The sequence below is a fragment of the Anthonomus grandis genome, chromosome 9 (genome assembly GCF_022605725.1).
Source record: "Anthonomus grandis grandis chromosome 9, icAntGran1.3, whole genome shotgun sequence".
NCBI lineage: Eukaryota > Metazoa > Arthropoda > Insecta > Coleoptera > Curculionidae > Anthonomus > Anthonomus grandis.
In genome coordinates, this window is record NC_065554.1 from 9,489,000 (window position 1) to 9,510,919 (window position 21,920).

The 21,920-nt window shown below is 34.3% G+C and overlaps 1 protein-coding gene and 1 long non-coding RNA gene across 5 annotated transcripts in view; one reads left to right on the forward strand and one right to left on the reverse strand.

The window, feature by feature from the left end:
• The first annotated feature begins 2,053 nt into the window (after positions 1–2,053).
• LOC126740782 (uncharacterized) lies at positions 2,054–3,004 on the forward strand. The gene is made up of 3 exons (XR_007661999.1): positions 2,054–2,109; positions 2,674–2,789; positions 2,842–3,004. It is a non-coding gene; the product is annotated as an uncharacterized LOC126740782 (long non-coding RNA).
• Positions 3,005–5,262: 2,258 nt separating this feature from the next.
• LOC126740778 (uncharacterized) overlaps positions 5,263–21,920 on the reverse strand; it is a 41,872-nt gene continuing 25,214 nt past the window's right edge. For 2 of the 4 annotated variants that reach the window (XM_050446947.1, XM_050446946.1), the window contains exons 16-28: positions 20,487–20,663; positions 20,266–20,404; positions 20,066–20,213; positions 19,299–19,450; positions 18,971–19,244; positions 18,657–18,912; positions 18,404–18,600; positions 18,095–18,343; positions 17,772–18,037; positions 17,106–17,389; positions 16,885–17,054; positions 5,757–5,942; positions 5,263–5,707 (exon numbers count right to left, since the gene is read on the reverse strand). In XM_050446947.1, coding sequence (XP_050302904.1) covers positions 5,288–5,707; positions 5,757–5,942; positions 16,885–17,054; positions 17,106–17,389; positions 17,772–18,037; positions 18,095–18,343; positions 18,404–18,600; positions 18,657–18,912; positions 18,971–19,244; positions 19,299–19,450; positions 20,066–20,213; positions 20,266–20,404; positions 20,487–20,663 — 2,918 coding nt within the window. In that variant the 3' untranslated portion in view covers positions 5,263–5,287. The remainder of the gene's footprint in view (positions 5,708–5,756; positions 5,943–16,884; positions 17,055–17,105; positions 17,390–17,771; positions 18,038–18,094; positions 18,344–18,403; positions 18,601–18,656; positions 18,913–18,970; positions 19,245–19,298; positions 19,451–20,065; positions 20,214–20,265; positions 20,405–20,486; positions 20,664–21,920) is intronic. The other 2 variants (XM_050446949.1, XM_050446948.1) reach the window with 2 other exon arrangements.

The window sequence follows — 21,920 nt, forward strand, 5'->3', positions numbered from 1 at the left end:
AGCCTTATATGTTGGTTTCTGATGTGACACCTCTTGGTAACCAAGTAGAAAATGTTTGTACCAGTCTCTTCGACAGTTCAATCTTAAGTGTGAGTGCTTGTCCAACTCCAAACTTTATGCAAAACATCTAAGCTATTCCACGAGACATTTACAAATCTTTAGATAGACAATGTGTCAGAGCTGGAGCAGTAAATAGGTCTTGCTGCACTTCTCAAGTCAATTAGAATGATGGGTCATGAATACATCAAATGTCAAATTCGGCTCTGGTTGGATTTGCCCCAGCTCAGTGTCTTCTTGGCCCATCGCAGGATGTTTGAGGTTTCGGCGACAGACCCTTTCATCTCTTAGGGTCGTAAAGCCAACCCAAATCATCGTTGTACCTTTGGCATTGATATCATATGCGTCCTACATCCGATAGCTGGCACCTTAAATGAAAATGCGAACTTCAGTGACATCCATTTTTCTACACAGCTCACTCACCTGCGTAGACCTCCCTGGCAAGATAAGTTCCTGGCGGGCGATTAAACTTCAGATCGCATAAGAAACGGAGTTCTCCTCTTACCAAAATTAGAGCTGAAGAGTCTCCTGTACTTTCATGAATGGCCGATCGATAAGCCAGAGATTTAGATTAATGGTTCTATTCATGTGTTCCACCATGCCACTAATTGCAGGTGTAATGCAGTAGTTCTTGTTTTCTTGATCCCAAGTATCTTACAGATGTTTGAAACAAGTTGGATTCAACCCAGCCGATGTAGTCATCAATCCCGATCAGATGTTGGTACAAACATCACTAATTATCGGTCATTAACACTCCCATAGAGAAATATGTGGAATATAACAAATCACTGTATTCGTAGACTACAAGAAAGCGTTTGATACTGTAGGCAAAAACCAATGCTTGAAGCTCTCATTGTCGAATCAACCATCGATACACCGCGATAATTAGAAACATCTACGAAACAGCAAATGCATGTGTAAAGACTCCATGAGGTTACAAACAAAGCAAAATAGAACGCGGTGTCCGACAGGATGAACCGATATCGCCAAGTTATTCACCACTTTGCTGGAACAACATAGGCATCAATAAAATAGGCATAATTTGGGTAAACATAAACGGAGAAGATCTGAATTATTTAAAACTTGTAGATGATATTGTTTTAATATTAGACGGCATTAACAAAGCCACACAAATGTTGGAAAGATTTCAAGAAACCTCAAAAATGGCTGAATTGAAGATCAATATTTCGAAGGCTCAATTTGTGACCAATCTTGTGGCAACCGGAAAAATTCCCATGCTAGGCGGTGAAATTGATGAGGTTACTTCAAATAAATATGTCGGTCATAAACTCCGTATAGACCGAGATCCAAAGAAAAGTAGGTCTGACATAGGCGGCATTTGGTAACCTTAAAAATGTATTTAAATCAGAAATTCCCATACGCTTAAAAAGAAAATCATTTGACCAATGTGTTTTGCCAGTAATAACATATGGAGCAGAGACAGTCACTTTAACTAAGAAGATTGTAAACAAAATACAAGTAACGCAGCGAGCTACTATGGAGAGGTCAATATTGGATGACAGTCTTATCGATCACATCCCAGTAAAGTAAGGCAAAGGTCCAGTGTTGCAGATGCCATAAGAAAAATCACTACATTGAAATGGAGGTAGGATGAGCATATCGCAAGGATAACAGATAATCGATGGACCAGAAGACTCTTTGAATGGAGACCGAGTAATGAGGCCTACCGAAGCAGGGGACGTCAGCCAACAAGATGGACCGATGATATAAAATGCATCGCATCGAAATGTATGCAGTCGATGCCGCAGCGCTATGAATGGGACATATTACGAGAGGTTTATGTCCAGCAGTAGTAGACGCAATTGGGCTTATGATGATGATGATGATGATGATAAGACACTGTTAGTTTTAAGTTAAATTTTGTTAATTTGGAAAATCAACGTATATTATTTTTTATTACGCTTGTGCGGTACTTAATATCATTTAGCCGTGAGCTCACAGTTCCAAGCTTAAAATGTTTTGTGCTTTTAGGTGGAAAGTGTGCGTCGGACTATAGCGGTAGTACCCAGGATCACTGCTTTTTGCATATTGGTAAGTATTGACGTATGTATGTTAAGCCCTTTCAAATGTTCTTTAAGTTTAGCATGAACAATATCAATGCAGGGAATTATGATCGATTTCATTTAAATTAGTTTTAATTCCCAGATTTCCTTCAGTTCGTCAGCCAGTCTGTATTTTTGATGTTTTTTATTGTATGCCCTATGTTATTACCTATGTTTTCATCAAGGAGCGTTGCCAAATCAAGTATTGTAGCCCTTTGGTTCTTTTTGTTTACTATTCTCTTATCAGTTTGAATCCTCACAGTAAAATTTCGATGTCTCGTTCTCAACCATTGTTTGGTTCATGTTTATATGGTGGTATTTTATGATTTTTGGATTTCATTTATTATTTTTATTATTATTATTAAAATATCCAATTAAAAAAATTAATTAAAAGTTAATTTTCCAAAAACTCTTTTATTTCATGGTGTTTTAATGCTCTTTATTTTCTCATTCTGGTTGACATTGCTGAAGTCTTCTTTCTTTTAAGGCTTAAAATTTCTGGTCCTGCTCTATTTAATTTACGTTTGCTAAATAATGGTTTTGTTATTAACAGTGCAAATAATTCAAAATTACTAAATTTTGAAACTGTTCACCGTCATTCGGAAATCATCTCGGTGCACAAAACTAACGAAGGCCACACAGCGCGACATATCCGGAGACACGTGGGAGGTTAGCGGATCTTCCGGAACAATAGTAGATATTTATTTATCTTTATTTTTAGAAAAGGCCAAAACCCAATTACGGAAAATCAAATTTAACAATGGTAAGATATATAACACATAAAGTACTAAAAACTAACAAAAAAAAAACTAAACACTGTATTAAATGATTTGACCGAGCCAGAGTTGAAATTAAATGACAAAATGTAATACAAAGTAAAATAAAGTTCTAAGTAGTACTTAAAAAAAAAGATCGTTCTTAATTAAAAAAAGCTGCAGTTCCGAATAATACCCCAATAGTCTTAAAAAAGTAGCTACTATATAATCAATATTAGGGATGAATGTAAGCCTATCGTCAAAAATAATTTCTAGATTCTTAAACAATTTCGTTCTACATAAAGTGCAATTGGCAATGGTATAGGTCATTGACATACAGGTTGAATAGCAGTGGACCTAGATTGGACTTCTGTGGAACTCCACATGTAGACATAAAGTATTTTGATTTGTAGCGCTTCAATTTCGACAAATTGTTGACGAACAATGAGATAAGATGATAATAAAGCAGTAAGCTTTTCAGGAACATTAAACAGTTTCCTCAACTTTTGCAATAAGATGTAGTGATCTGGGTCAAAGGCTTTGCGGAAGTCAGTATATATTACATTAACTTGGCTTTTTTCATCAAAGGTAGAGGAGAGAAATCCGAACACTCTATAAAGATTGGTTATACATTATCTTTTGGTAAAGAAACCATGTTGATTTATCTATAGTTTTCATTGAACTTGAGGAAATATAAAACTAAATAATAATCTCAAGGATTTTAGAAAACTTACATAGAATGGATACGGGACGATAATTTTCAATATTCTGTAGTTCATCTTTCTTGGGTATGGGAAGTACATTGGCAGTTTTCCAAATAAAGGGAAACTGACTGGTTTTGAGGATTAGGTTAAAAAGATGATATAAGGGGTTACACAGAATAAATGCACAATCTTTTGCTATAAAACTGGAAATTCCATCTGGGCCAGCGGTCATTTTATTTTTTAATGTTTTACCTACAGCTGCAATTTTATCAGCAGAAATTGATGGGGAAACTTCAACATAATCCGAAAAACAACCTAAATAGGTATTATCTGCTTGGTTAGAATCTTTATATGAATGAAATTTAAATTGAACCTTAATATTTGCAGTACCCTCAAAAATTCTTCCAAAAGAATCGTAAATTATTGCTGGCACCAAATACTGGTCCCTCCTGGGCCTAATAAAGGCAGAGGGAGGGTTGCTCAAAGATTGCTTCATTTGTTCTAATAACATAGATTTTGAAGGCCTCCCGAACTTGATATTTTATTGTTTGGCGTAAAGAGTTAAATTAGCGGTGATAGGTATCAGTACCATAACATTTAAAATCCCGATATGCTTTCTATATTTTTAGAAATTTACACTGGAAATCGCCTACTTCTTCTAAAAAGTTGATGCAACAAAGTTGTTGTTAAGGATTTTATAAAATTCACTACAGCATGCATCAACATTATTACAACATAAAACCATGGACCAATCAGCATCCAGTATTAGATTATACATAAGTGAAAAGTTGGCATTTCTAAAGTTAAGTTGAGGCATATTGTTTTTCTGTATTGTGGTATTTGAAATGTGAGGTAGAGCAGCTTGGACCGAAACCATCAAGACAGGCTGAAGCAAGTCCTCATTCAGAAGAGGAACCTCATTCTTGTTGACTTAAGTGTTAACATTTGCAAAAACCAAATCAAGAAACCTGCCATTTATGTTCGGATCACAGTTCTGAGTCCAAGAGTTTGAGAGAACTTATATTTCATAGTTTACTTTTATTATTTAAAGCTTGATTTACTTGTTTTACTTTACTGAAACGTGTGGACATTAAAGTCTCCAAGAATAATAAGTATAAGGTTATTAATGCACAGAAAGTCTTAGAGTCGCTGTCACAAGTGGAAGGTGAGCTGTAGACAACAATTAGATAAATTACAAATTAATTAATAGTAATCTTACAACCTACAACATCTATAGATGGTAACAAATTGTCTATGATTTCAAGATCAACTTTCTCTGATTTAATGAAGTTGGAGATCGCTACCAAGAATCCGCCTCCACGCGTGGCTTCTTCTCTCCATAGCTGTCTGTCAGCTCTAAAAAAAAAATATATTCTCCAGTAAAGAGCTCACAGTCTGAAACGTCGGGCTGGAGCCATGTTTCTGTCAGAGCGATGATGTCAGAACTAAGAAGATATATAAGGAACCTTCGCTGGTAGGAGGCCAGTTCAAGTCAGAATATTGGACCGGCGAAAAAATAGTAGAAAATAAATACAGTGTAAATATATGTTTCTAGTAGTGTGTACGTGTGTAATAAGTCAGTTGATTATTTTCGTGCATCGAGTGTTTTAATTCATACCTAAACGAACAGTAAAAAAGCTACAATATGTAAATATTTGCGAGGTATATCATAAATCATACATATTTCGACTTTTTATTTATTTATTTATCACTGGACACATTTATACTCTAAATTTAATGCCGTAAACATTAGCAAGTACACAAAGGCATAAAACCCTTTAATCAGCCCCTCCTTTTTCCCACTGCTTATACCTGCACTACTATCTAATATTTCGTCCTGACTTATTTTTTGCTGCAATGATAAGCATAAATTTCTGGTTTTCATTATTCTCAGGTTTTGCCTTTCTGTTATGGCCCTTTTAAGTAGATTCGAGTCTATAAAATGATTCACATTTTTAGGCGTTTGCAGCAAATGCGCCTCTTTTTGAATCTCATTGTATAAAATTTCTGAATTCATACTTTTAACCAATTTGTCCACACTGCCATCATGTTTTTTAACAATAAAGTTTTGATTTTGCGAGTTCGTTGCTTGCGTAATAAAGTGGTCGTTGTAGAAGCCTTTAAGGCACTAAAAATTTCAAGAGCTATTGATTTGCTAGAGCTAAATGATTACTTACTTCTTTGATAACGTCCTTATCCTTCACAAAGGTATCGTGAAAAATTTTAATCTTTTCTTTGCCGTCTTCTTCTGGATTTCCACTTCTGAATATTTCGACTACATTTTTCTTATTTTCATTTTCATCTGCGTCATGTTTTTGAATATTTTCCTGAGTTTTTTGAACCACTTGTTCAGGCATTGGATCCTATGACGTAAATAATAAAAAAATACTTTTTAATATGACTCTTGAAGTTTATTTTCTGAAATGTGGTTAAACAATATGTATTGTTATAACAAATAACAGGTGAAAAGTTTGCCGTTTCAAATGATATTAAATGGAACGTTCGGTTATTACGGCATTACCCGAAAGTTTATAATTTTTTTTTTTAATAATTTTATTAGTCCTCTTTTGGCATTGCAAACTGTTTAAGCAGTACACTTTGTAAGCTTTTAACACAATATTTTTTATTTATTTATAATACTTATTAGGTAATAATAATTAATAAGTTCTAGCTAATGTTTACTAAAACTTGACCCAGGAATTTGCTATAATGTTCAAAAAGATAAATGTTATGATGTTGATTTGCTAGTCTGATTCTTCTAGTAAGGAAATTATTAAGACTATAGTCAGTACGTTGGAATGGGTAGTAAAAACGTTTTATTCTGAAGCATGAATATTGATTTTTTGAAGTAGCTCTGAAGTAGCTCAGATTTCCCATGTAGGATATTGCAAAATGTGATAAGATTCCTCCTGTTATGGCGGGTATTGAGGGGGGCCATATTTAGTATATTAAGCATACCTGCATCATTGTAAATATCCGAGATATTTAATTAAAATACTTTATGTTCAACTAGTTGAAGAGCATTAATATGTCTATGCGGTCATAGAAAGAAGACTATACACAAGAAGCATACTCCAGATCAGAATGCACCAGGATACGGTAGAGTGTTTTTAAAGCCGCAGTATTTGTGAACTCTTGAGTACACCTCCTAATAAAACTAAGCATCTGGAAAGCCTTATTGATAACATTATCGAAGTGCTAAGAAAACTGTAAGCTTGTATCGAGAGTGATACCCAAATCTTTAAGAAGAGAAGTTCCTTCAAGGGTATAACGATCGATCATGTACAGGGTGTCCCAAATTCGAACCTCACCATTGGGATCTCGTAAACTAGAAGAGATACGTCGCTCAAATTGAGGCAAAGTTGGGCAATTTGGTGCTCATTAAAACGTTCTTTTGAAATTTCAAAAATTCCAAATACTTCGGAAGATATTTGGAAAAAACCGAATATTCGCGATTTCGTTTTTATTTTTTTACGACTCTATTTCAATAGATATAACAAAATAAATTACTCATTCTCATTCCTACTTTCTCTATTTTACAAATTGGTGTCGTCAGATTTTTAAACCGACGTTTCGTATTTGAGCTGTCAATATCAAGTTTTTTTTTTAAATACGGTCCTAGATCTTTTATTACGGATTTTAAGAGCCCCTTATGTCCCTAAACCAACGATGTATCGCACTTATTCAAAAATGTTATATTAATGGATATTTCCATAAGGACTCGTGTTAAAGAGAAAGATAAAGAATATAACACCTTTTTTATAATAACGCATTAATAAAAAAAGGCCTAAACACTAACATAAAAAGAGGTTTTATGTTTATAACACAATTAAAGCAAATATTCAAATAGTAAGCCGTCTGCTTGGATGCATTTTCGTGTCAGTCTGTGAATTTTAAGAATCGCATGCTGAATAGCCCTGATCTCCTTTGTTAGGTCTTGACGTAAGGCTATAAGATTTTGTGGCGTAGGGTTTAGGTCGGGGCTTCTAGCGGGCCAACGTACGGGTCATTGGTTTCCAATCCATTTATTAATGAACAATTCATTTAATAAATTGGTGGCGCCTCGTCCATTATGGGGTGAGGCACCGTCCTGTTGCCACCATAGTTGACGTAATACATCCAAAGGTTCTTCCATTAAAGAATCCATTATATTGGTCCTTATTAATTCTGCATAATTTTCGGAAGTTAGATTTCCTTCAAGAAAAAACGGGCCGATAATTTTATTGTGCGACCCATACATTAAATGATTGTCGTCCCTGAGGTCTTACTTCCACGGTTAATATATACACAAGGTTTATATCCACGATTATGTAAAGTTCTCCAAACTGTCATTCGCGGTAGTGCTACTTCGTTTGAGAAAACTCTAATTGAAGCTCCAGGATTATTATTTACCTTAAAAATAATTTAAAATTATTCATTTTACTTTCTACCAAAGTCCAGTGCCGTATTTAAAAAAACAAACTTGATGATGACAGCTCAAATACGAAACGTCGGTTTGACAATCTGACGGCACCATTTTGTAAAATAGAAAAAATAGCAATGAGAATCAGTAATTTATTATGTTATATCTATAGAAATAGAGCCGTAAAAAAATAAAAAATAAATCGCCATTATTCGGTTTTTTCCAAATATCTTCGGAAACTAAGGTATTCGGAATTTTTGAAATTTCAAAAGGGCGTTTTAATGAGCACCAAATTGCGCAACTTTGCCTCAATTTAACTGACTTCGTATCTTTTCTAGTTAACGAGATACCAATGGTGAGGCTCGAATTTGGGACACCCTGTAGTCGATAGCTAGCGAATAGAATTTATAGAACGCAAAAAATCATAATTTTACATTTAGTTGGATTAAGTTTCATATCATTTCTTTCGCACCAAATTATTTAGATCTTATTGTAATTTGTCACAATCATCAGCGGATTTAATTATACAGATCAATTTTAAATCATCGGAAAACAACAAAAATAGGCAGATAGTGAAGCATTCATCTATATCATTATTCAAAATATTACAAAGAACTAGCCCAAGATGAGAGCCTTGAGGCACCCAAGAAGGTTCAACTCCGTAGATTTGCGTAGTCTAAAGCGAAACTGCTGATTAACCCATTTACGCCTACCGTCCTTTTAAAAGGATTTAAAAAAAAACCTGTATTTTTCTGATTCAGCTGACGGTTTGAAGATGTCGCCAGTGTCACATTATATTTAGTTAACATCTTAAACAAGGTCGTTAGGATTTTGTTAATTTTTGGATCGATAGTGACGAATAAAACACGCTGTGTATCTAGTGATTTTGCAATGAGTGACTCAAGGTAAGACATGTTAAAACTCATTTATTTTTTCGTTCTTGTTTTGATTGTTTTTAACAAATAACATAACATACTGACCTTTTTATATATTTGTAGTTATGTACACTTCTTGATCAACCCAGGAGCGTTCAATTAAACGAGTCCTTTTAAAAGGACGGTAGGATTATATACTATGTGGTTTTTTACAGGTATTGGAAAAAGCCAATAACCATGGCAGAAATCTTAGAGGAATTGAAGAACGGCTCTACGTCGGACATTCCTACAGGCATTACAATTTTTCCACCCGAAAATAAAAACGAAAACTGCGATACCGATGTAGATTCTGGGGCTAAAGACGACGTAGTACCAAATAATTTACCCGGAGTGCAACTAAGGCCCCTGGCGGAAATTGAATTTGACGTAGAAGGTGAAGACGACTGGGACAGTGATGACGATCTACCACAACAACGATACCCAGAATAAACTTATATTAGCCGCTATTTCCAGAGATAGATTTCAATTCATAATGAGTATTCTTCATTGCAGTGATAATACTTCCCTTGATAAAAAAGACAAGTACTCTAAACTGCGTCCTCTTTTCAAGAGCCTAAATAAAAAATTTTTTGATTATGCCCCAGTTGAAGAGAATCACAGCCTTGATGAGGCTATGATACCGTATTTTGGGAGACATAGCGGTAAGCAATTTATTCGACGCAAGCCTATAAGGTGGAGGTATAAATTTTGGGTAGGTACCCTACGCCTTGGATACATTGTTTATTTTGATCCCTACTAAGGCGTCAGTTGTTCTCCAATATGCAGATGTTTTGCATAAAATGCCTTACCAGCCCTTTCACATATTTTTTGACAATTTTTTCACATCTTTGTCACTTCTAAAGGAGCTATAATTGAGGAACATGGTACTATACGTGAAAACCGGATCCCACAATCTCCATTTAGCAATGCGACAGTTCTGAAGAAAAAGACCCGAGGTACATTTGAATGGGGTGATGCCGATAATGAAATCGCATTATGCAAATAGAATGACAACAGCGTTGTTACTTTAGCCACCAATGCATGTTCAGTTTTGCCAGTAAATAAGGTCAAACGATTTTCACAGGCTGAAAAAAAGCATGTTTATTTAGATCAGCCTCAATTGATCAGGCATACTACGAAAATATGGGAGGTGTAGACCGTAGTGACAAAAACATAAGCCAATATAGAATTTCAGTACGAGGTAAAAAGTGGTATTTTCCGTTATTTTTCCACTGTGTAGACATGGCCTCACAAAACTCGTGGCAACTCCATAGGAATAATGGTGGTACTCTTGACCAACTTCAGTTTAGAAGGGACCTAGGGACACAGCTGCTCGAAACGTACAGGAAAACAACTAAGAGAGGACCTTCGAAATTGCCAAAAACTGCATTCCAATTCTCACGTTACGATAGACTAGATCATTTAGTTACATATCACGAGAGTCAGCGGAAATGTGTTGTGAAAAAAAGCAAATTTTGTGTGCCAAAAATGTGAAGTTGGTTTTCACCCAAAAAACTGTTTTATGGACTATCATACAAATTAGTTTTTAAGTTTAAGTTTTAAGTATTTTGCTAAGAATTTTGTAAGATATATAAACATATTTTTAAGTCTTTACTTATTTTTCTAATAGTAACCCTTTATCCTACCGTCCTTTTAAAAGGACCGCCTTTTTTTCCAAAACTGGAAATTGAAAAAAAAAATCTTGATTTTTTCTCGACTTATGGGATCTTCTATTGGACGTTTCTAAGAAAAAATATACAAATTCGGAAAAATATAGTTTCAGGGTCAAATGGGTTAATAATTAGGGGCTTCAAGAAGGGGGGTGATGATGTCAAATATTAATCTTTTTAAATACCTTGGGGACTGCAGTTTTTAAGTACACTGGGTCACATAGTTGATAGCGGAAGGTTTGTCGCCTGTCTTATGACTAGGTTTTAGGAAACTCTTTCCAGTACTCCGAGACCACTCCAGTTTGAAGGAAGAAATTGAAGATGTGGTACAAGGGTCTGGAGAGATCTATTCTGGAAGTCTGAGAATATATCTGATATATTAATGTTAAGGTGAGTGATATGGTTATTGGATGCGGCTAATTCATGAGTGGAAACGTAAACAATATGGTGTAAACGTAAACAATTCTCCTCTTTAGCAAAACTTCTCTTGTCTAAATGCTTTAGTGTATTTGGAAATGAGCTATTTTTCCTTTTATGGTTGATGGTTAAATGAACAAATCAACAGAATTTCTTTTCATTAGAGCTAATAATCGGTAAGAGCGCTTTAGCGACCCAAAGCACGCCCTTAGTTTCCTGTGACAAATAGTGTCTATGAGAGTAAATTAGCTTAAGTATTAAACACGTTTTTTTTAACAATGAGGAATATGCTCCTTAAATTTTAACTTGCAATATGCAACAAGTTCTGATATCCTTAAGGCTCCAATTTAATAAACTGTCATTAGAAATATTTTATAGACATATCCTAAAAAAACTTTCCTGTGTATACGTAGATGCGAAACTAGACAAGCTACGGATAAGGTAAATGCTTCTGAATAGTTTCTCTGAATAGTCTCTAGTAGAGGTTTCTCTACCTAACATTGCCACGTCAAGCCTTTATCCAGAGTAACATTCAAACAGTTTATAAACTAATCTAAGGACTGTTGTTGAGTATCAGCACCACAAAGAGAAAACACTATATTTTGGCTCTTTAATTCATTCAACTAATATCCATTAGAAATAGTCCACTTTTTTGTGTGTGCTAAGACAGGCTTTAAAATTTTGTTATCTTATATCAAATAGTATTCTCTGCATAATAGTAAAAAATGAACTCAGGTTGACAGTTGGGTATGTCATTAGCATACACTAAAATTAGAACAGGTGTAAACACGTATCCCTGAGGAACCCATGCTGAAGCTCCAACATAGTACAGCAGTGGTTTAACACTACCCTATCGAGTAGTGACTAAAAATAATGTTGTTTATGTGTTAGTTTTCATAGAAAATTGGTTGTTTAAATATGAATTTTCAATCCATTATCGTGGATCTTCAATCCCCATTATTGCAAGTTCATACCCAACCCTCTGGGAGAAAAAAATAGAGTAAGATATTGCAGTGTTTGCGAATTAACTTTTTTTATTTGTCGGACTTAAGTCAAAGCCAATACGTTCTTTACCGATTTTCGTATTCGAAAGTAGATACAGGGTGTACCAAGATAAACGGAAGCGATCGATTTCTTGAAATGGCATTTGCCATTTAATGAATGGTAAAAGTTAGATAATCGCATATTTTTAGTAATAGCGTGTTGCCTTTTCTACAAGAGAAACAGACCCATTTTAAATATAATGTCTTGTGCCGAAGTCTAACAGGTTTTTAAGATTTAATGGAATATCAGCCGATTCGATTTTGTGGTGTCATGTTCGAATCCTGGCTGGGGCATGGTTATTGTCTACATTAGCCTCAAAAGCTAATATACACTGGCCAGAAAAATTAACGGACCACTTCATTATTTCGAATTATATTTGTAAATATCCAAAAAAATTGGATTCATTTTTATTAAACTGCCGTATTACAGACATTTTAAATTTATACAGGTGTTTATTTTACTCGAAGTATGCTTGTCTTATTTTTATTTTGTTGGATTTTCAGATAAAATTTGCATTAACATACCTTTTTTTGCTTGTAAGTTTTATTGGTAAAATGTATCATTTGTACTGAAAATTTACACACGGCGGAAGAATGTACGGAGACAGTCATTCTACTGAAAGGGGGATAGAGCTTTTGAAAATTGGAGAGAGATTTGGTGTATCGCAAGCATCCGTTTCCCGTATGATTAAGCGTTATAGGCAGACAGGTCAGCACTTAAGAAGACCTGGTCAAGGCAGACATCGAATAACTACACAAGTTCAAGATTGTTTCATAAGACTCTCTGCTTTAAGACAACGATTTGTGACAGGAAGATTGCTGCAGACACAGCTACAGGAAGCAGATGAACTCAGAATTTCAACTATTACTGTTCGTCGACGCCTAGCTGAATCTAATCTGAGACCAAGAATCCCACTGCGAGGACCAGCTTTGACTGCATCATAGAACGCGGTTAACTTTTGCTAGGAAACACGTTGATTGGGCTAATGAAGAGTGGGAAAGAGTTCTTTGGTCAGATGAAACCAGAAACTGTCTCTACAACTCAGATAGACGCATAAGAGTTTATCGAAGACCAAATGAAAGATATACTCAATGTAACTTCCAGAACAGCAGATTATTTGGTGGAGGGTCAGTAATATTTTGGGGAGGAATCTCTTTAACTGCTTGTACTGACTTGGTGGCTATTAATAATGGCAGTTTAACAGCTGATAGGTACACAAGGGAGATTGTGCAAGAACATGTGATTTTATTCGGCCCTTACATTGGTGAGAATTTTTTGTTTCAGCAGGATAATGCTAGACCGCATGTTGCTCAGATTGTTCAAAATTATTTTAATGATGTTGGAATTAAAACTATCGATTGGTTAGCAAATAGTCTCGATATTAATCCAATTGAGACGATGTTTAGGACATGATCTACCGCTATTTTCAAGAGCTTCTTAACCCTTCTAACACTTTATATGGACTCACTGGCGATATTGGCCAATTATGGAATAGTTTGGATGAAAACGAGATAAGGCCCATAATTTTAAGCTCTTATTTATTATTGGCACAATAGACGTTATCGCTGCTCCTTTTTTTTGTAGTACACATGCCTATGCTGATGATACTCAGATCTACTTTTTTTTCAAACCTCAAGATACTTAGGAAGCTGCTGGAAAAATAAACTCGGATCTTAATATAGTTAATTAATTAGCTTACGAACATAATCTTAACTTAAACCCCAACAAGACAAAGTTATTGTGTTTTGGTAGTAAAACCAAAAAAGACATGGTAAAAAAGTCGTTAAATCTACACATTGGCGCCACAAGTTTATCCTTTGTATCTTGTGCAAAAATTTGGGCTTAATAGTGGATGAGGATCTAAAATTTCATGAACATGTAGGGAAGATTATTAAAAAAGGATTTTATGCTCTTAAATTAATTTATAACAACCGACAACTGTTAAACTTTTTATTAAAAAAGATGTTATGTGAGCCTTGTTTTATCGCATTTTAATTATTGTGACTAACTGCGGAGGATAAATATAAAATTCAAAAAGTACATAATGCATGCTGTAGGGTTTTGTATGGAATACGTAAACGTGACTATGTCTCTCATTTGATCTCTGAATGCAACTGGCTGAACATGGAAAACCGAAGAACACACCATCTTTTAAATTTTGTTCATAAATTGCTTACTGAGGCGAAAGCGTCTCAATTTCTAAAATCACAACATAAAACAGCCATGTTTCGGAGATCTTTTATTTTCAACACCATCAACACCAGAATATTATATAATCTCATACCAGACAATTTTAAAATTCTCAATATAAATAAATTTCAATTTAAATCTCGACAGTTTCTAATGAACAGACAAGTGTGAACATGCAAGGAAGTGCTGGGTGATGACCTGCGGTGGGCGCGGGGTGCTTTCGATGTTTTTGCTGCGACTGAGGGAGGTCGATTGTCTGTTGCCAACATCGGTCAGTCATGAACCGACAGGGTATTATTTTTGTTTTCTTGAAAAATAGTTATACAACATATGTCAAGAATAGCGTATTTAAGTATTCAAATATTTTATCTTAGGTGAAGCTTAAATGGGTTGAGTGAGAATAGCAGCTTTTTTCCTTTTAAGTTTACACAAACTTTTTCTTTGTTTCCATTGTAATTAAGTATCTTATTTTTTTGTAACTTATAAAGGTTAATAAAAATCGTTTTTATTTTAATTATTTATTTATAACGTGTCCACCGGTATCTCGTTATCGTAGTGGTGTAGTGTCGGCTAGTGTGAAAACGCCCAGTCACTCATATTATCAGTAAAATGATCGAAAAGGGTTTCCGTCATGGATATTTTTTTCCTTGTAAGGTTAAACGCAATATTTATCTCTGCAGTGACCTTAAATCTTCATGCATTAGTTCTTCGTAATTCTTTGAGTATGTCGTTGAGGGTTTCGTTGTTACCAAAAATTAGGCCAAAATTATGATCAAATGGTTTTAAGAAAATCTTTTTTCCTTACAGATTATCAATTGCCGAACGAGACATTTGCAAAAATTACTTCAAGAATTGCTTGAAAATAATATAATAAGGAAAAGCACTTCTCCAAATGCCAGCCCTGTTCTACTAGTTAAGAAAAAAACCGGAGGACATCGAATGTGTGTTGATTACCGCCGCTTGAATACGATACGATTACGATAAAAGATAAGTTCTCTTTGCCACTAAAAGAGGACCAGATTGATCGACTTGGAATAAATTCTTATTTTAGCGCTTTAGATTTAGCCTCTGGATTTTATCAGGTACCTGTAGATGAGAATTCCGTGCCAAAAACTGCTTTTGTTACTCCCGATTCACATTACGAATTTCTTAGGATGCCATTTGGCCTTGCAAATTCTCCAGCAGTATTTCAAAGGTTGATGAGTAATGCATTGGGAAACCTCAAATATATAGTAGGTTTTCCATACATTGACGATATTATTATTCCTTCAAAAAGAGTGGAAGGGCTGAGAAATCTTCAGTTAGTGTTGGATTGCCTACATAAACACAATCTTACATTAAACTTAAAGAAATGCGTCTTTCTATAAAGGAAAATTAACTGCCTAGGTCGAGAAATATTGCAGAGGGTCAATTAAAGATTGAAACTGTCTTAAAGATGGAAACTCATAAAAAATTTAAGCAAGTTAGATAATTTCTTGGTTTAGCTGGTTATTTTCATAAGTTTTGCAAAGATTTCGCGAAACTTACTGAACCAATATAGCTATAGCCTATAACAAGGTTTATTCGTAACAATTCAAATTGGATGTGGACGATGGAACAACAAACCACCTTTGAAGAAATAAAACAAATACTTACCTCTAGGCCTATTCTACATATTTTTGATATAAATTTATCCACCGAACTACACACAAATGCAAGTTCCCTTGGTTTTGGAGCAGTACTTATATAAATCAAAGAAAACAGGCAATGCGTGATTGCTTATTATAGTAAACAAATAACTTTAGAATAAAGAATGTATCACTCCTATGAGTTAGAGACATTGGCTGTTGTTTACGCTCTAAAACATTTTAGAACCTACCTGTTAGGATTGGTTAGGTTTATAGTCGATACTGATTGCTAAGAACTACGTTTTCTAAGAAAGATTTAATTCCACAAGTTTCAGATGGTGGTTAAAAGTTCAGGACTTTACGTTCGACATAAAATATCGACCGGGTTCAACAATGCGTTATGTTGATGCTTTAAGTAGGGACCATGAAGAGCAAATGAAGGTTGAAATTTGTGGAGTGGATATAACTGAAGGTGATTGGGTGTTAAGCGCTTGTGACCAGCTTCTACGAATTAGAAAAATTCTACAAGGAAATAACAGGAATGGTAATAACAAGCAATATGTTTCTGAGCATAAATTAAAAAATAATAAATTGTTTAAAAAATTCCCTGATAATCGCCGCTTATGGGTAGTACCTAAGACAGCAAGATGGCAAATATGTGTACTTTGTCATGATAAAAATGGACATACAAGTATAAAAAATACTTTTAAAAGTATAAAATCAAATTATCGGTTTGCTGGAATGAGGCGTTTTGTAATAAAATATGTAAATTCGTGCCTAAATTGTTCATACTACAAAAATACACAATTAAAAAGAGTTGGAAAACTACATCCAAAACAAAAAGTATCTGTACCATTTCACATAATACATATCGATCATGTAGGGCCATTTAAAATAAGTTCAACTAAAAATAGATTTATTTTAGTGGTTGTTGATTACGCTAATTGAACCGGTAAGAACGACTAGTACTAAACCTGTGATTAGGATTGAGAAAATTTGGCTTTTGTGGATAATAACCTGTAAAAAGTATAAAACAACGTGTATTCTTACACTTAAGTTACCTCAAGTTTATTAACAATTTCTTCGCTGTACTCAGTAGTAGTTTGTAATGTGACATCCTCATTTAGTGACATTATATTATCAACACTTCTACTTTCTTGCGCATTTAAGTACGCGCTAACTTGTTGGTCTTTCTTCGACTGATACGAATTACTAGTCAACGTGGAATTATCTGAAAATTTTCACTTATACCTTTAGAATTTTAATTTAAATAAACACTTACCAGAGCTTAACACGCGTTCAGTAGACAATTTAGCATGCACAGCACAAATGGTCACCTGAGAGGCCTTGTGTTCTTTCTGAAGTAAAAAGCTAACTTTCTGCTTACTTTTCGACGGCGATGTGTTCATGTTTACGAGGCTTGACGGATTTTTGAGGCATCCAGATTTTTTTTTCATTGGAACCTTTGAGTGCGCGAGTTCAGTCGAACTATATGAGATTGGGTTTTGTATCCATGAGAAGCAAAATGTTTGTGGAATGTGGCATAAGAGTGCTGTGTTTAGAACTCTGAAAGAATATGTTTAATTTATATTAAAAATGGGACTTGGATAAGACTCCTTCATTAAAGGCGTACTTCCTAGATTCTTTACTCCATAATTTCCACTTATTGAGACATTTTGGACCTAAAATAAAAAATGCATTAGTGACATTATTTAAGATTTGATATTTTACATATACGTACCGATGTCAAATGCATTTTCAAATTTTAGGACCAACATAATCCATTTTTGTCTTTTAAAAAGAATTAAGAAAATACTCCTTAAATTGTATAATAGAATGGTTTGCTTATGCGAAATGAAATACGATAGATTATTATTGCGTTTTTAATTTTCCAAAAACAAAATTTACAATACTCATGTCACAACTCACACAAAAACTTAGTGTTTACCTTGCTGTGTAAACTTCAATGGGCATTTCCCCCTTAATATCAGTCAGATTATCCAATAAATTGATAACGTTAAAAAATGATGGACTTCTGCATATTCTTGGTGAATTTTTGGGACTTGTTTTATCAGTAATTGCTTGTCTAAGGTTTTTAACATCATGCATGAAAGGGGTCAGAAAAGTATCAGGAGGAATTTCTTCATTTTTTGTTAATGAATCCTGAAATATTGGAATCTTAGGTTGCTGTTGTTCTTCTTCTTTGGATAAAATCTAAAATACAAAAATTGATTAATCAAAGTTCTCAACTCATCAAACCTGTGGCCTCACCTCTTCAAATTCATCTAGCTGCGAATATACCGTTTCTACTCTTGTGATTATCCTGGTAACATTTTTATAAAATTCGTCCTTCTCAAGGCTTGTTGTACTATGCCCATCTTCACTACTTTCCGATAGTTGCAATGCTACACTTTCAGATATATCCTGTAGCTCTTGCATACTTTCACGAGAAGGTTGCTCACAAGTTACATCTTCAACCTCTGCAGATTCTTTCACTGGGAAATCTTTGGTGAAATCATTCTAGAATCGTAAAGAAAATTAGTTTCTTTCTTTGACTTTTGGTTAAAGATTTAAAATTACCAATATTTCTGGTTCCTGTTGCCATGTAGATCCTATATCAGGCTCTTGAGGCAAAACTTGAAACGTGTCCCGTATGTTACAAATCGGGGAGGTCGCAGGTGTGTAATATAAGTCAGCTAATTCCTTTATATCTTTATTGGCTTCTGGAAGGGTTTGGTCATTTAAAATTAATGTTTGATTAGAATTTTTCTCAAGCTCTTAAATTGTACAAGACGTCAATGTAAAACTATTTAATATTAGTATTGATTTATACCTGTTTCAATTTTAGTTTCCTGTATAACTTCTCCTATTTGACTGACAGTTACATCTCCATTAGCGTCAGCTTTCTCACAGCGTGGTTCAAAAGGTTTATTACCAGAATCTCCATATCCCTTTGAGTGCGTTGATTCATCATCATCTTCAATACTATAATTAACAGGACTTTCAATATTTATACTTTTTTTGCGCTTTTCAGGTTGGTCTCCAGCAAAGCCTCCTTTAGGTACGCTGCACAATGCTAAATTCACCACCTAAGAAATATTTTATAAAACAAAACAACATGCTATCATGTAATCTTGAACTATTAACCTGCTCAACTACTGGCTTGATATCACTTGTATGTAGATTTTTAGGAATGCTATTAATTGATTCTGTTACTTGATTAGGGTTCTCATTAGCATCAGTAAGTTCATTGCAGTTTTTCAATCGTTGAGCTTGAATTTCATCTCGCAATTTCTGTACATTTAATAATTCCAGATCCGCATTTTGAGAAGAATTTAAAAGACGCATGGGTCTTTTTGTCGATTTTCTGGGAGAGATCCCTGTGATGGTAAATTTCTCTTCTCCCGAAGCAGAAGTAGAACTATAATTTGTTGTTAGCGTCTATAGAATTTAACATTTTATTTTTATTTGTTACCTAAAACAAACTTGCTTCATATCAGCAGTTTGCGACCTATCTCTGGCAAATCTTTGTTTAGTTCTTTTTTTACATCTAGATGAATTATGCTCACTGCTCTTCTCTGATGTAAGCACTGGCGATTCTAATATTTTATCCAACTTCGTAAAAAGCTAAAATATACTTACTATTATAGAGTACTTTCTACGAGACTATTATCAAAAGTAACTTAATAAACTGGTATATTTGTTAGTATTTTACAGGTTTGGAACCAACCAATCCAACTCTTCAAAAATAAATATTTCTATATTTATTAAGGTAAGCTGGTGAATTAAAATGAGTAATAATATGAAAATAATTATTGTTAATTCCACTTTCGTTGTACGTGATCGGTGGTCTCCTTTAACTGACCTTCTGCACTAGACGTTTTGATTCATTGATTCTGTCGAGGTAATTAAGGTCTAAATATCATTTCTACACCACTACCACCACTACATAAAGAAACGCAAGGCATTACCATCACATTTGCAGAAACAAATAAATAGAAAGATTAAGGAGGATAGTATGTACTTAGCAACACTCTAATCTCTTAATTTTCCAATTATTTATTTATGGGTACACGAAACTTTGCTTGTTAAAATCACTGCTCATTAGCAGCTAGTTAAAAGTTGTATAAGAGTGCAAATAGATCAATTTTTATAATCTTAAGTTTAGCTCTTTGTATTTATTATTTTTTGTTTATATAGGATATTTATTCGTATTTATTAAACGCATTCTAATCATAATACCTCCTTTGAAATTTGATCAATATCATTACAATAGCTGTCTACGTTATCATTACAATTTTTCCTTGGAATATTTGTTTTCATTAGGCTTAAAACGTCAGATATTTCTTTCTCCATTTGATCAAAAGCTTCCATACCTTGAGTTGCTGGTCTGAAAATTATTGATTTAAAAATTTTATATGTCAAATTAGTCCCTTTTTTACTTTCCAAGGATGTCCACCATTTTTTGTTCAATTACTCCAATTGCTTTCTGAATATTCACTTGAATATCATCATTTTTTTGCTTAAGTGAAAGAAGTTGGTTCAACATTTGCTTTTGCCTATTCGTATCCTTGACTGTCTCTGAAAATATATTTATTAGTGTCTTAAAGGGCTATAAATGTCTATACATATTTTTATATACATACATACTTACGTCACTTACTTGGCAAAGCATACTTTGGAATGGGAGTCTGATAAGCACTGGGCTGTTTTTCTATAAAATTTAACAGTTTTTGCCCAACAGATTTGCCATATTTATTCTCCCATATTTTTCTTTTTCTATCATCTTTTGATTTGGCTACTTGCTGGTCCAATTCTTTTTGAATACCTTTGATTGTATCTGGAAGCAAAGCCATTATTAGAGATTAACGGTGAGTATAATTTTATATTCATATTTACTGTTAAGACAAATAATTTATTTAGAATTGCCCAATTAGAAAGGTTTTTTTTAATTGACCGCCTATCCAATTCTACTGCTTATTTTGAATTTGACAATAATGATTTATAACGCTTGCATGCGTCAATTACGATGTTTACGCGAAACCATTAATGCGCTTTAGCGAAATGCGAATTAAGATAAACGTGTAAAAATGTTTAGACACCCATAAACCGTTTTAGCGTCCCTAATTCTCTTTATTTTTAAACGTTTTAAATATCTCGCTGTAATGCGCGTTATGGTTCCGTATATACGGAAGAAGATCCAAATTTGCATTCATTTTCAGTGCCACCAACTAAGAAAATTTTGAAAACCGAGACAAGAAGAAAAAATTTTCACTTTGATTTTGTTGTGATGGGTCTTATTGCGTTTTCGAAAAAATTAAACAATTATATTCTTTTATTAGATATATTTTTACTCAATCTCCTCAACATCAGTGTTGAGTGGTTCCGAAAGCAGCAATAATACACCGGAATCAACTTTACAACAAGTACCATTTAATAAAAATATTGCTATTTCAGAAGCTTCTACAGGGTTTTAGAACTATGGATCAAACTTCTAGGGGTTGTTCAGTGCAACAGTAGAATCCAGTTGAGTATAGGAACCCATGTCCGGAAATGTGTCACTACGCCACTACGGCCCTAAGACGCGTTTAAATTTAGAAAAAATATTAATTACCTAAATAGGATCTGATGCATTTATTTTTACCTTTTGTATATGATACCATCATAACAATTGTTCAAGATGTCTTCCTCCAACCTCAATACACCGATTTAAACGCCGCACATGATTTCGGCGGACTGCACTAAAAATTTGATCCTCGTTTTGAATGATTTCAAATGCTCTTGTTATTCATTCAATTAAGTCTTGCTCTGATTCTACTGGAGTTTCGTAGACTAAAGACTGTATATGTCCCCACAAGAAAAAATCGAGCGACGTTAAATCGGGTGACCTAGGAGGCCAAGAAACTGCTCCACCTCTGCCAATCCAACGGTGCCCAAACCGCTGAGCCAAATACTCGCGTACTTTTACAGCAAAGTGAGCCGGCGCTCCATCATGCTGAAACCACATTTGCTGTCTAACGTTTAGTGGAACATTTTCAAGGAGTTCTGGGAGAACTTCCTCCAAGAAACGCAGATAAATAGGTCCTGTTAACCATTC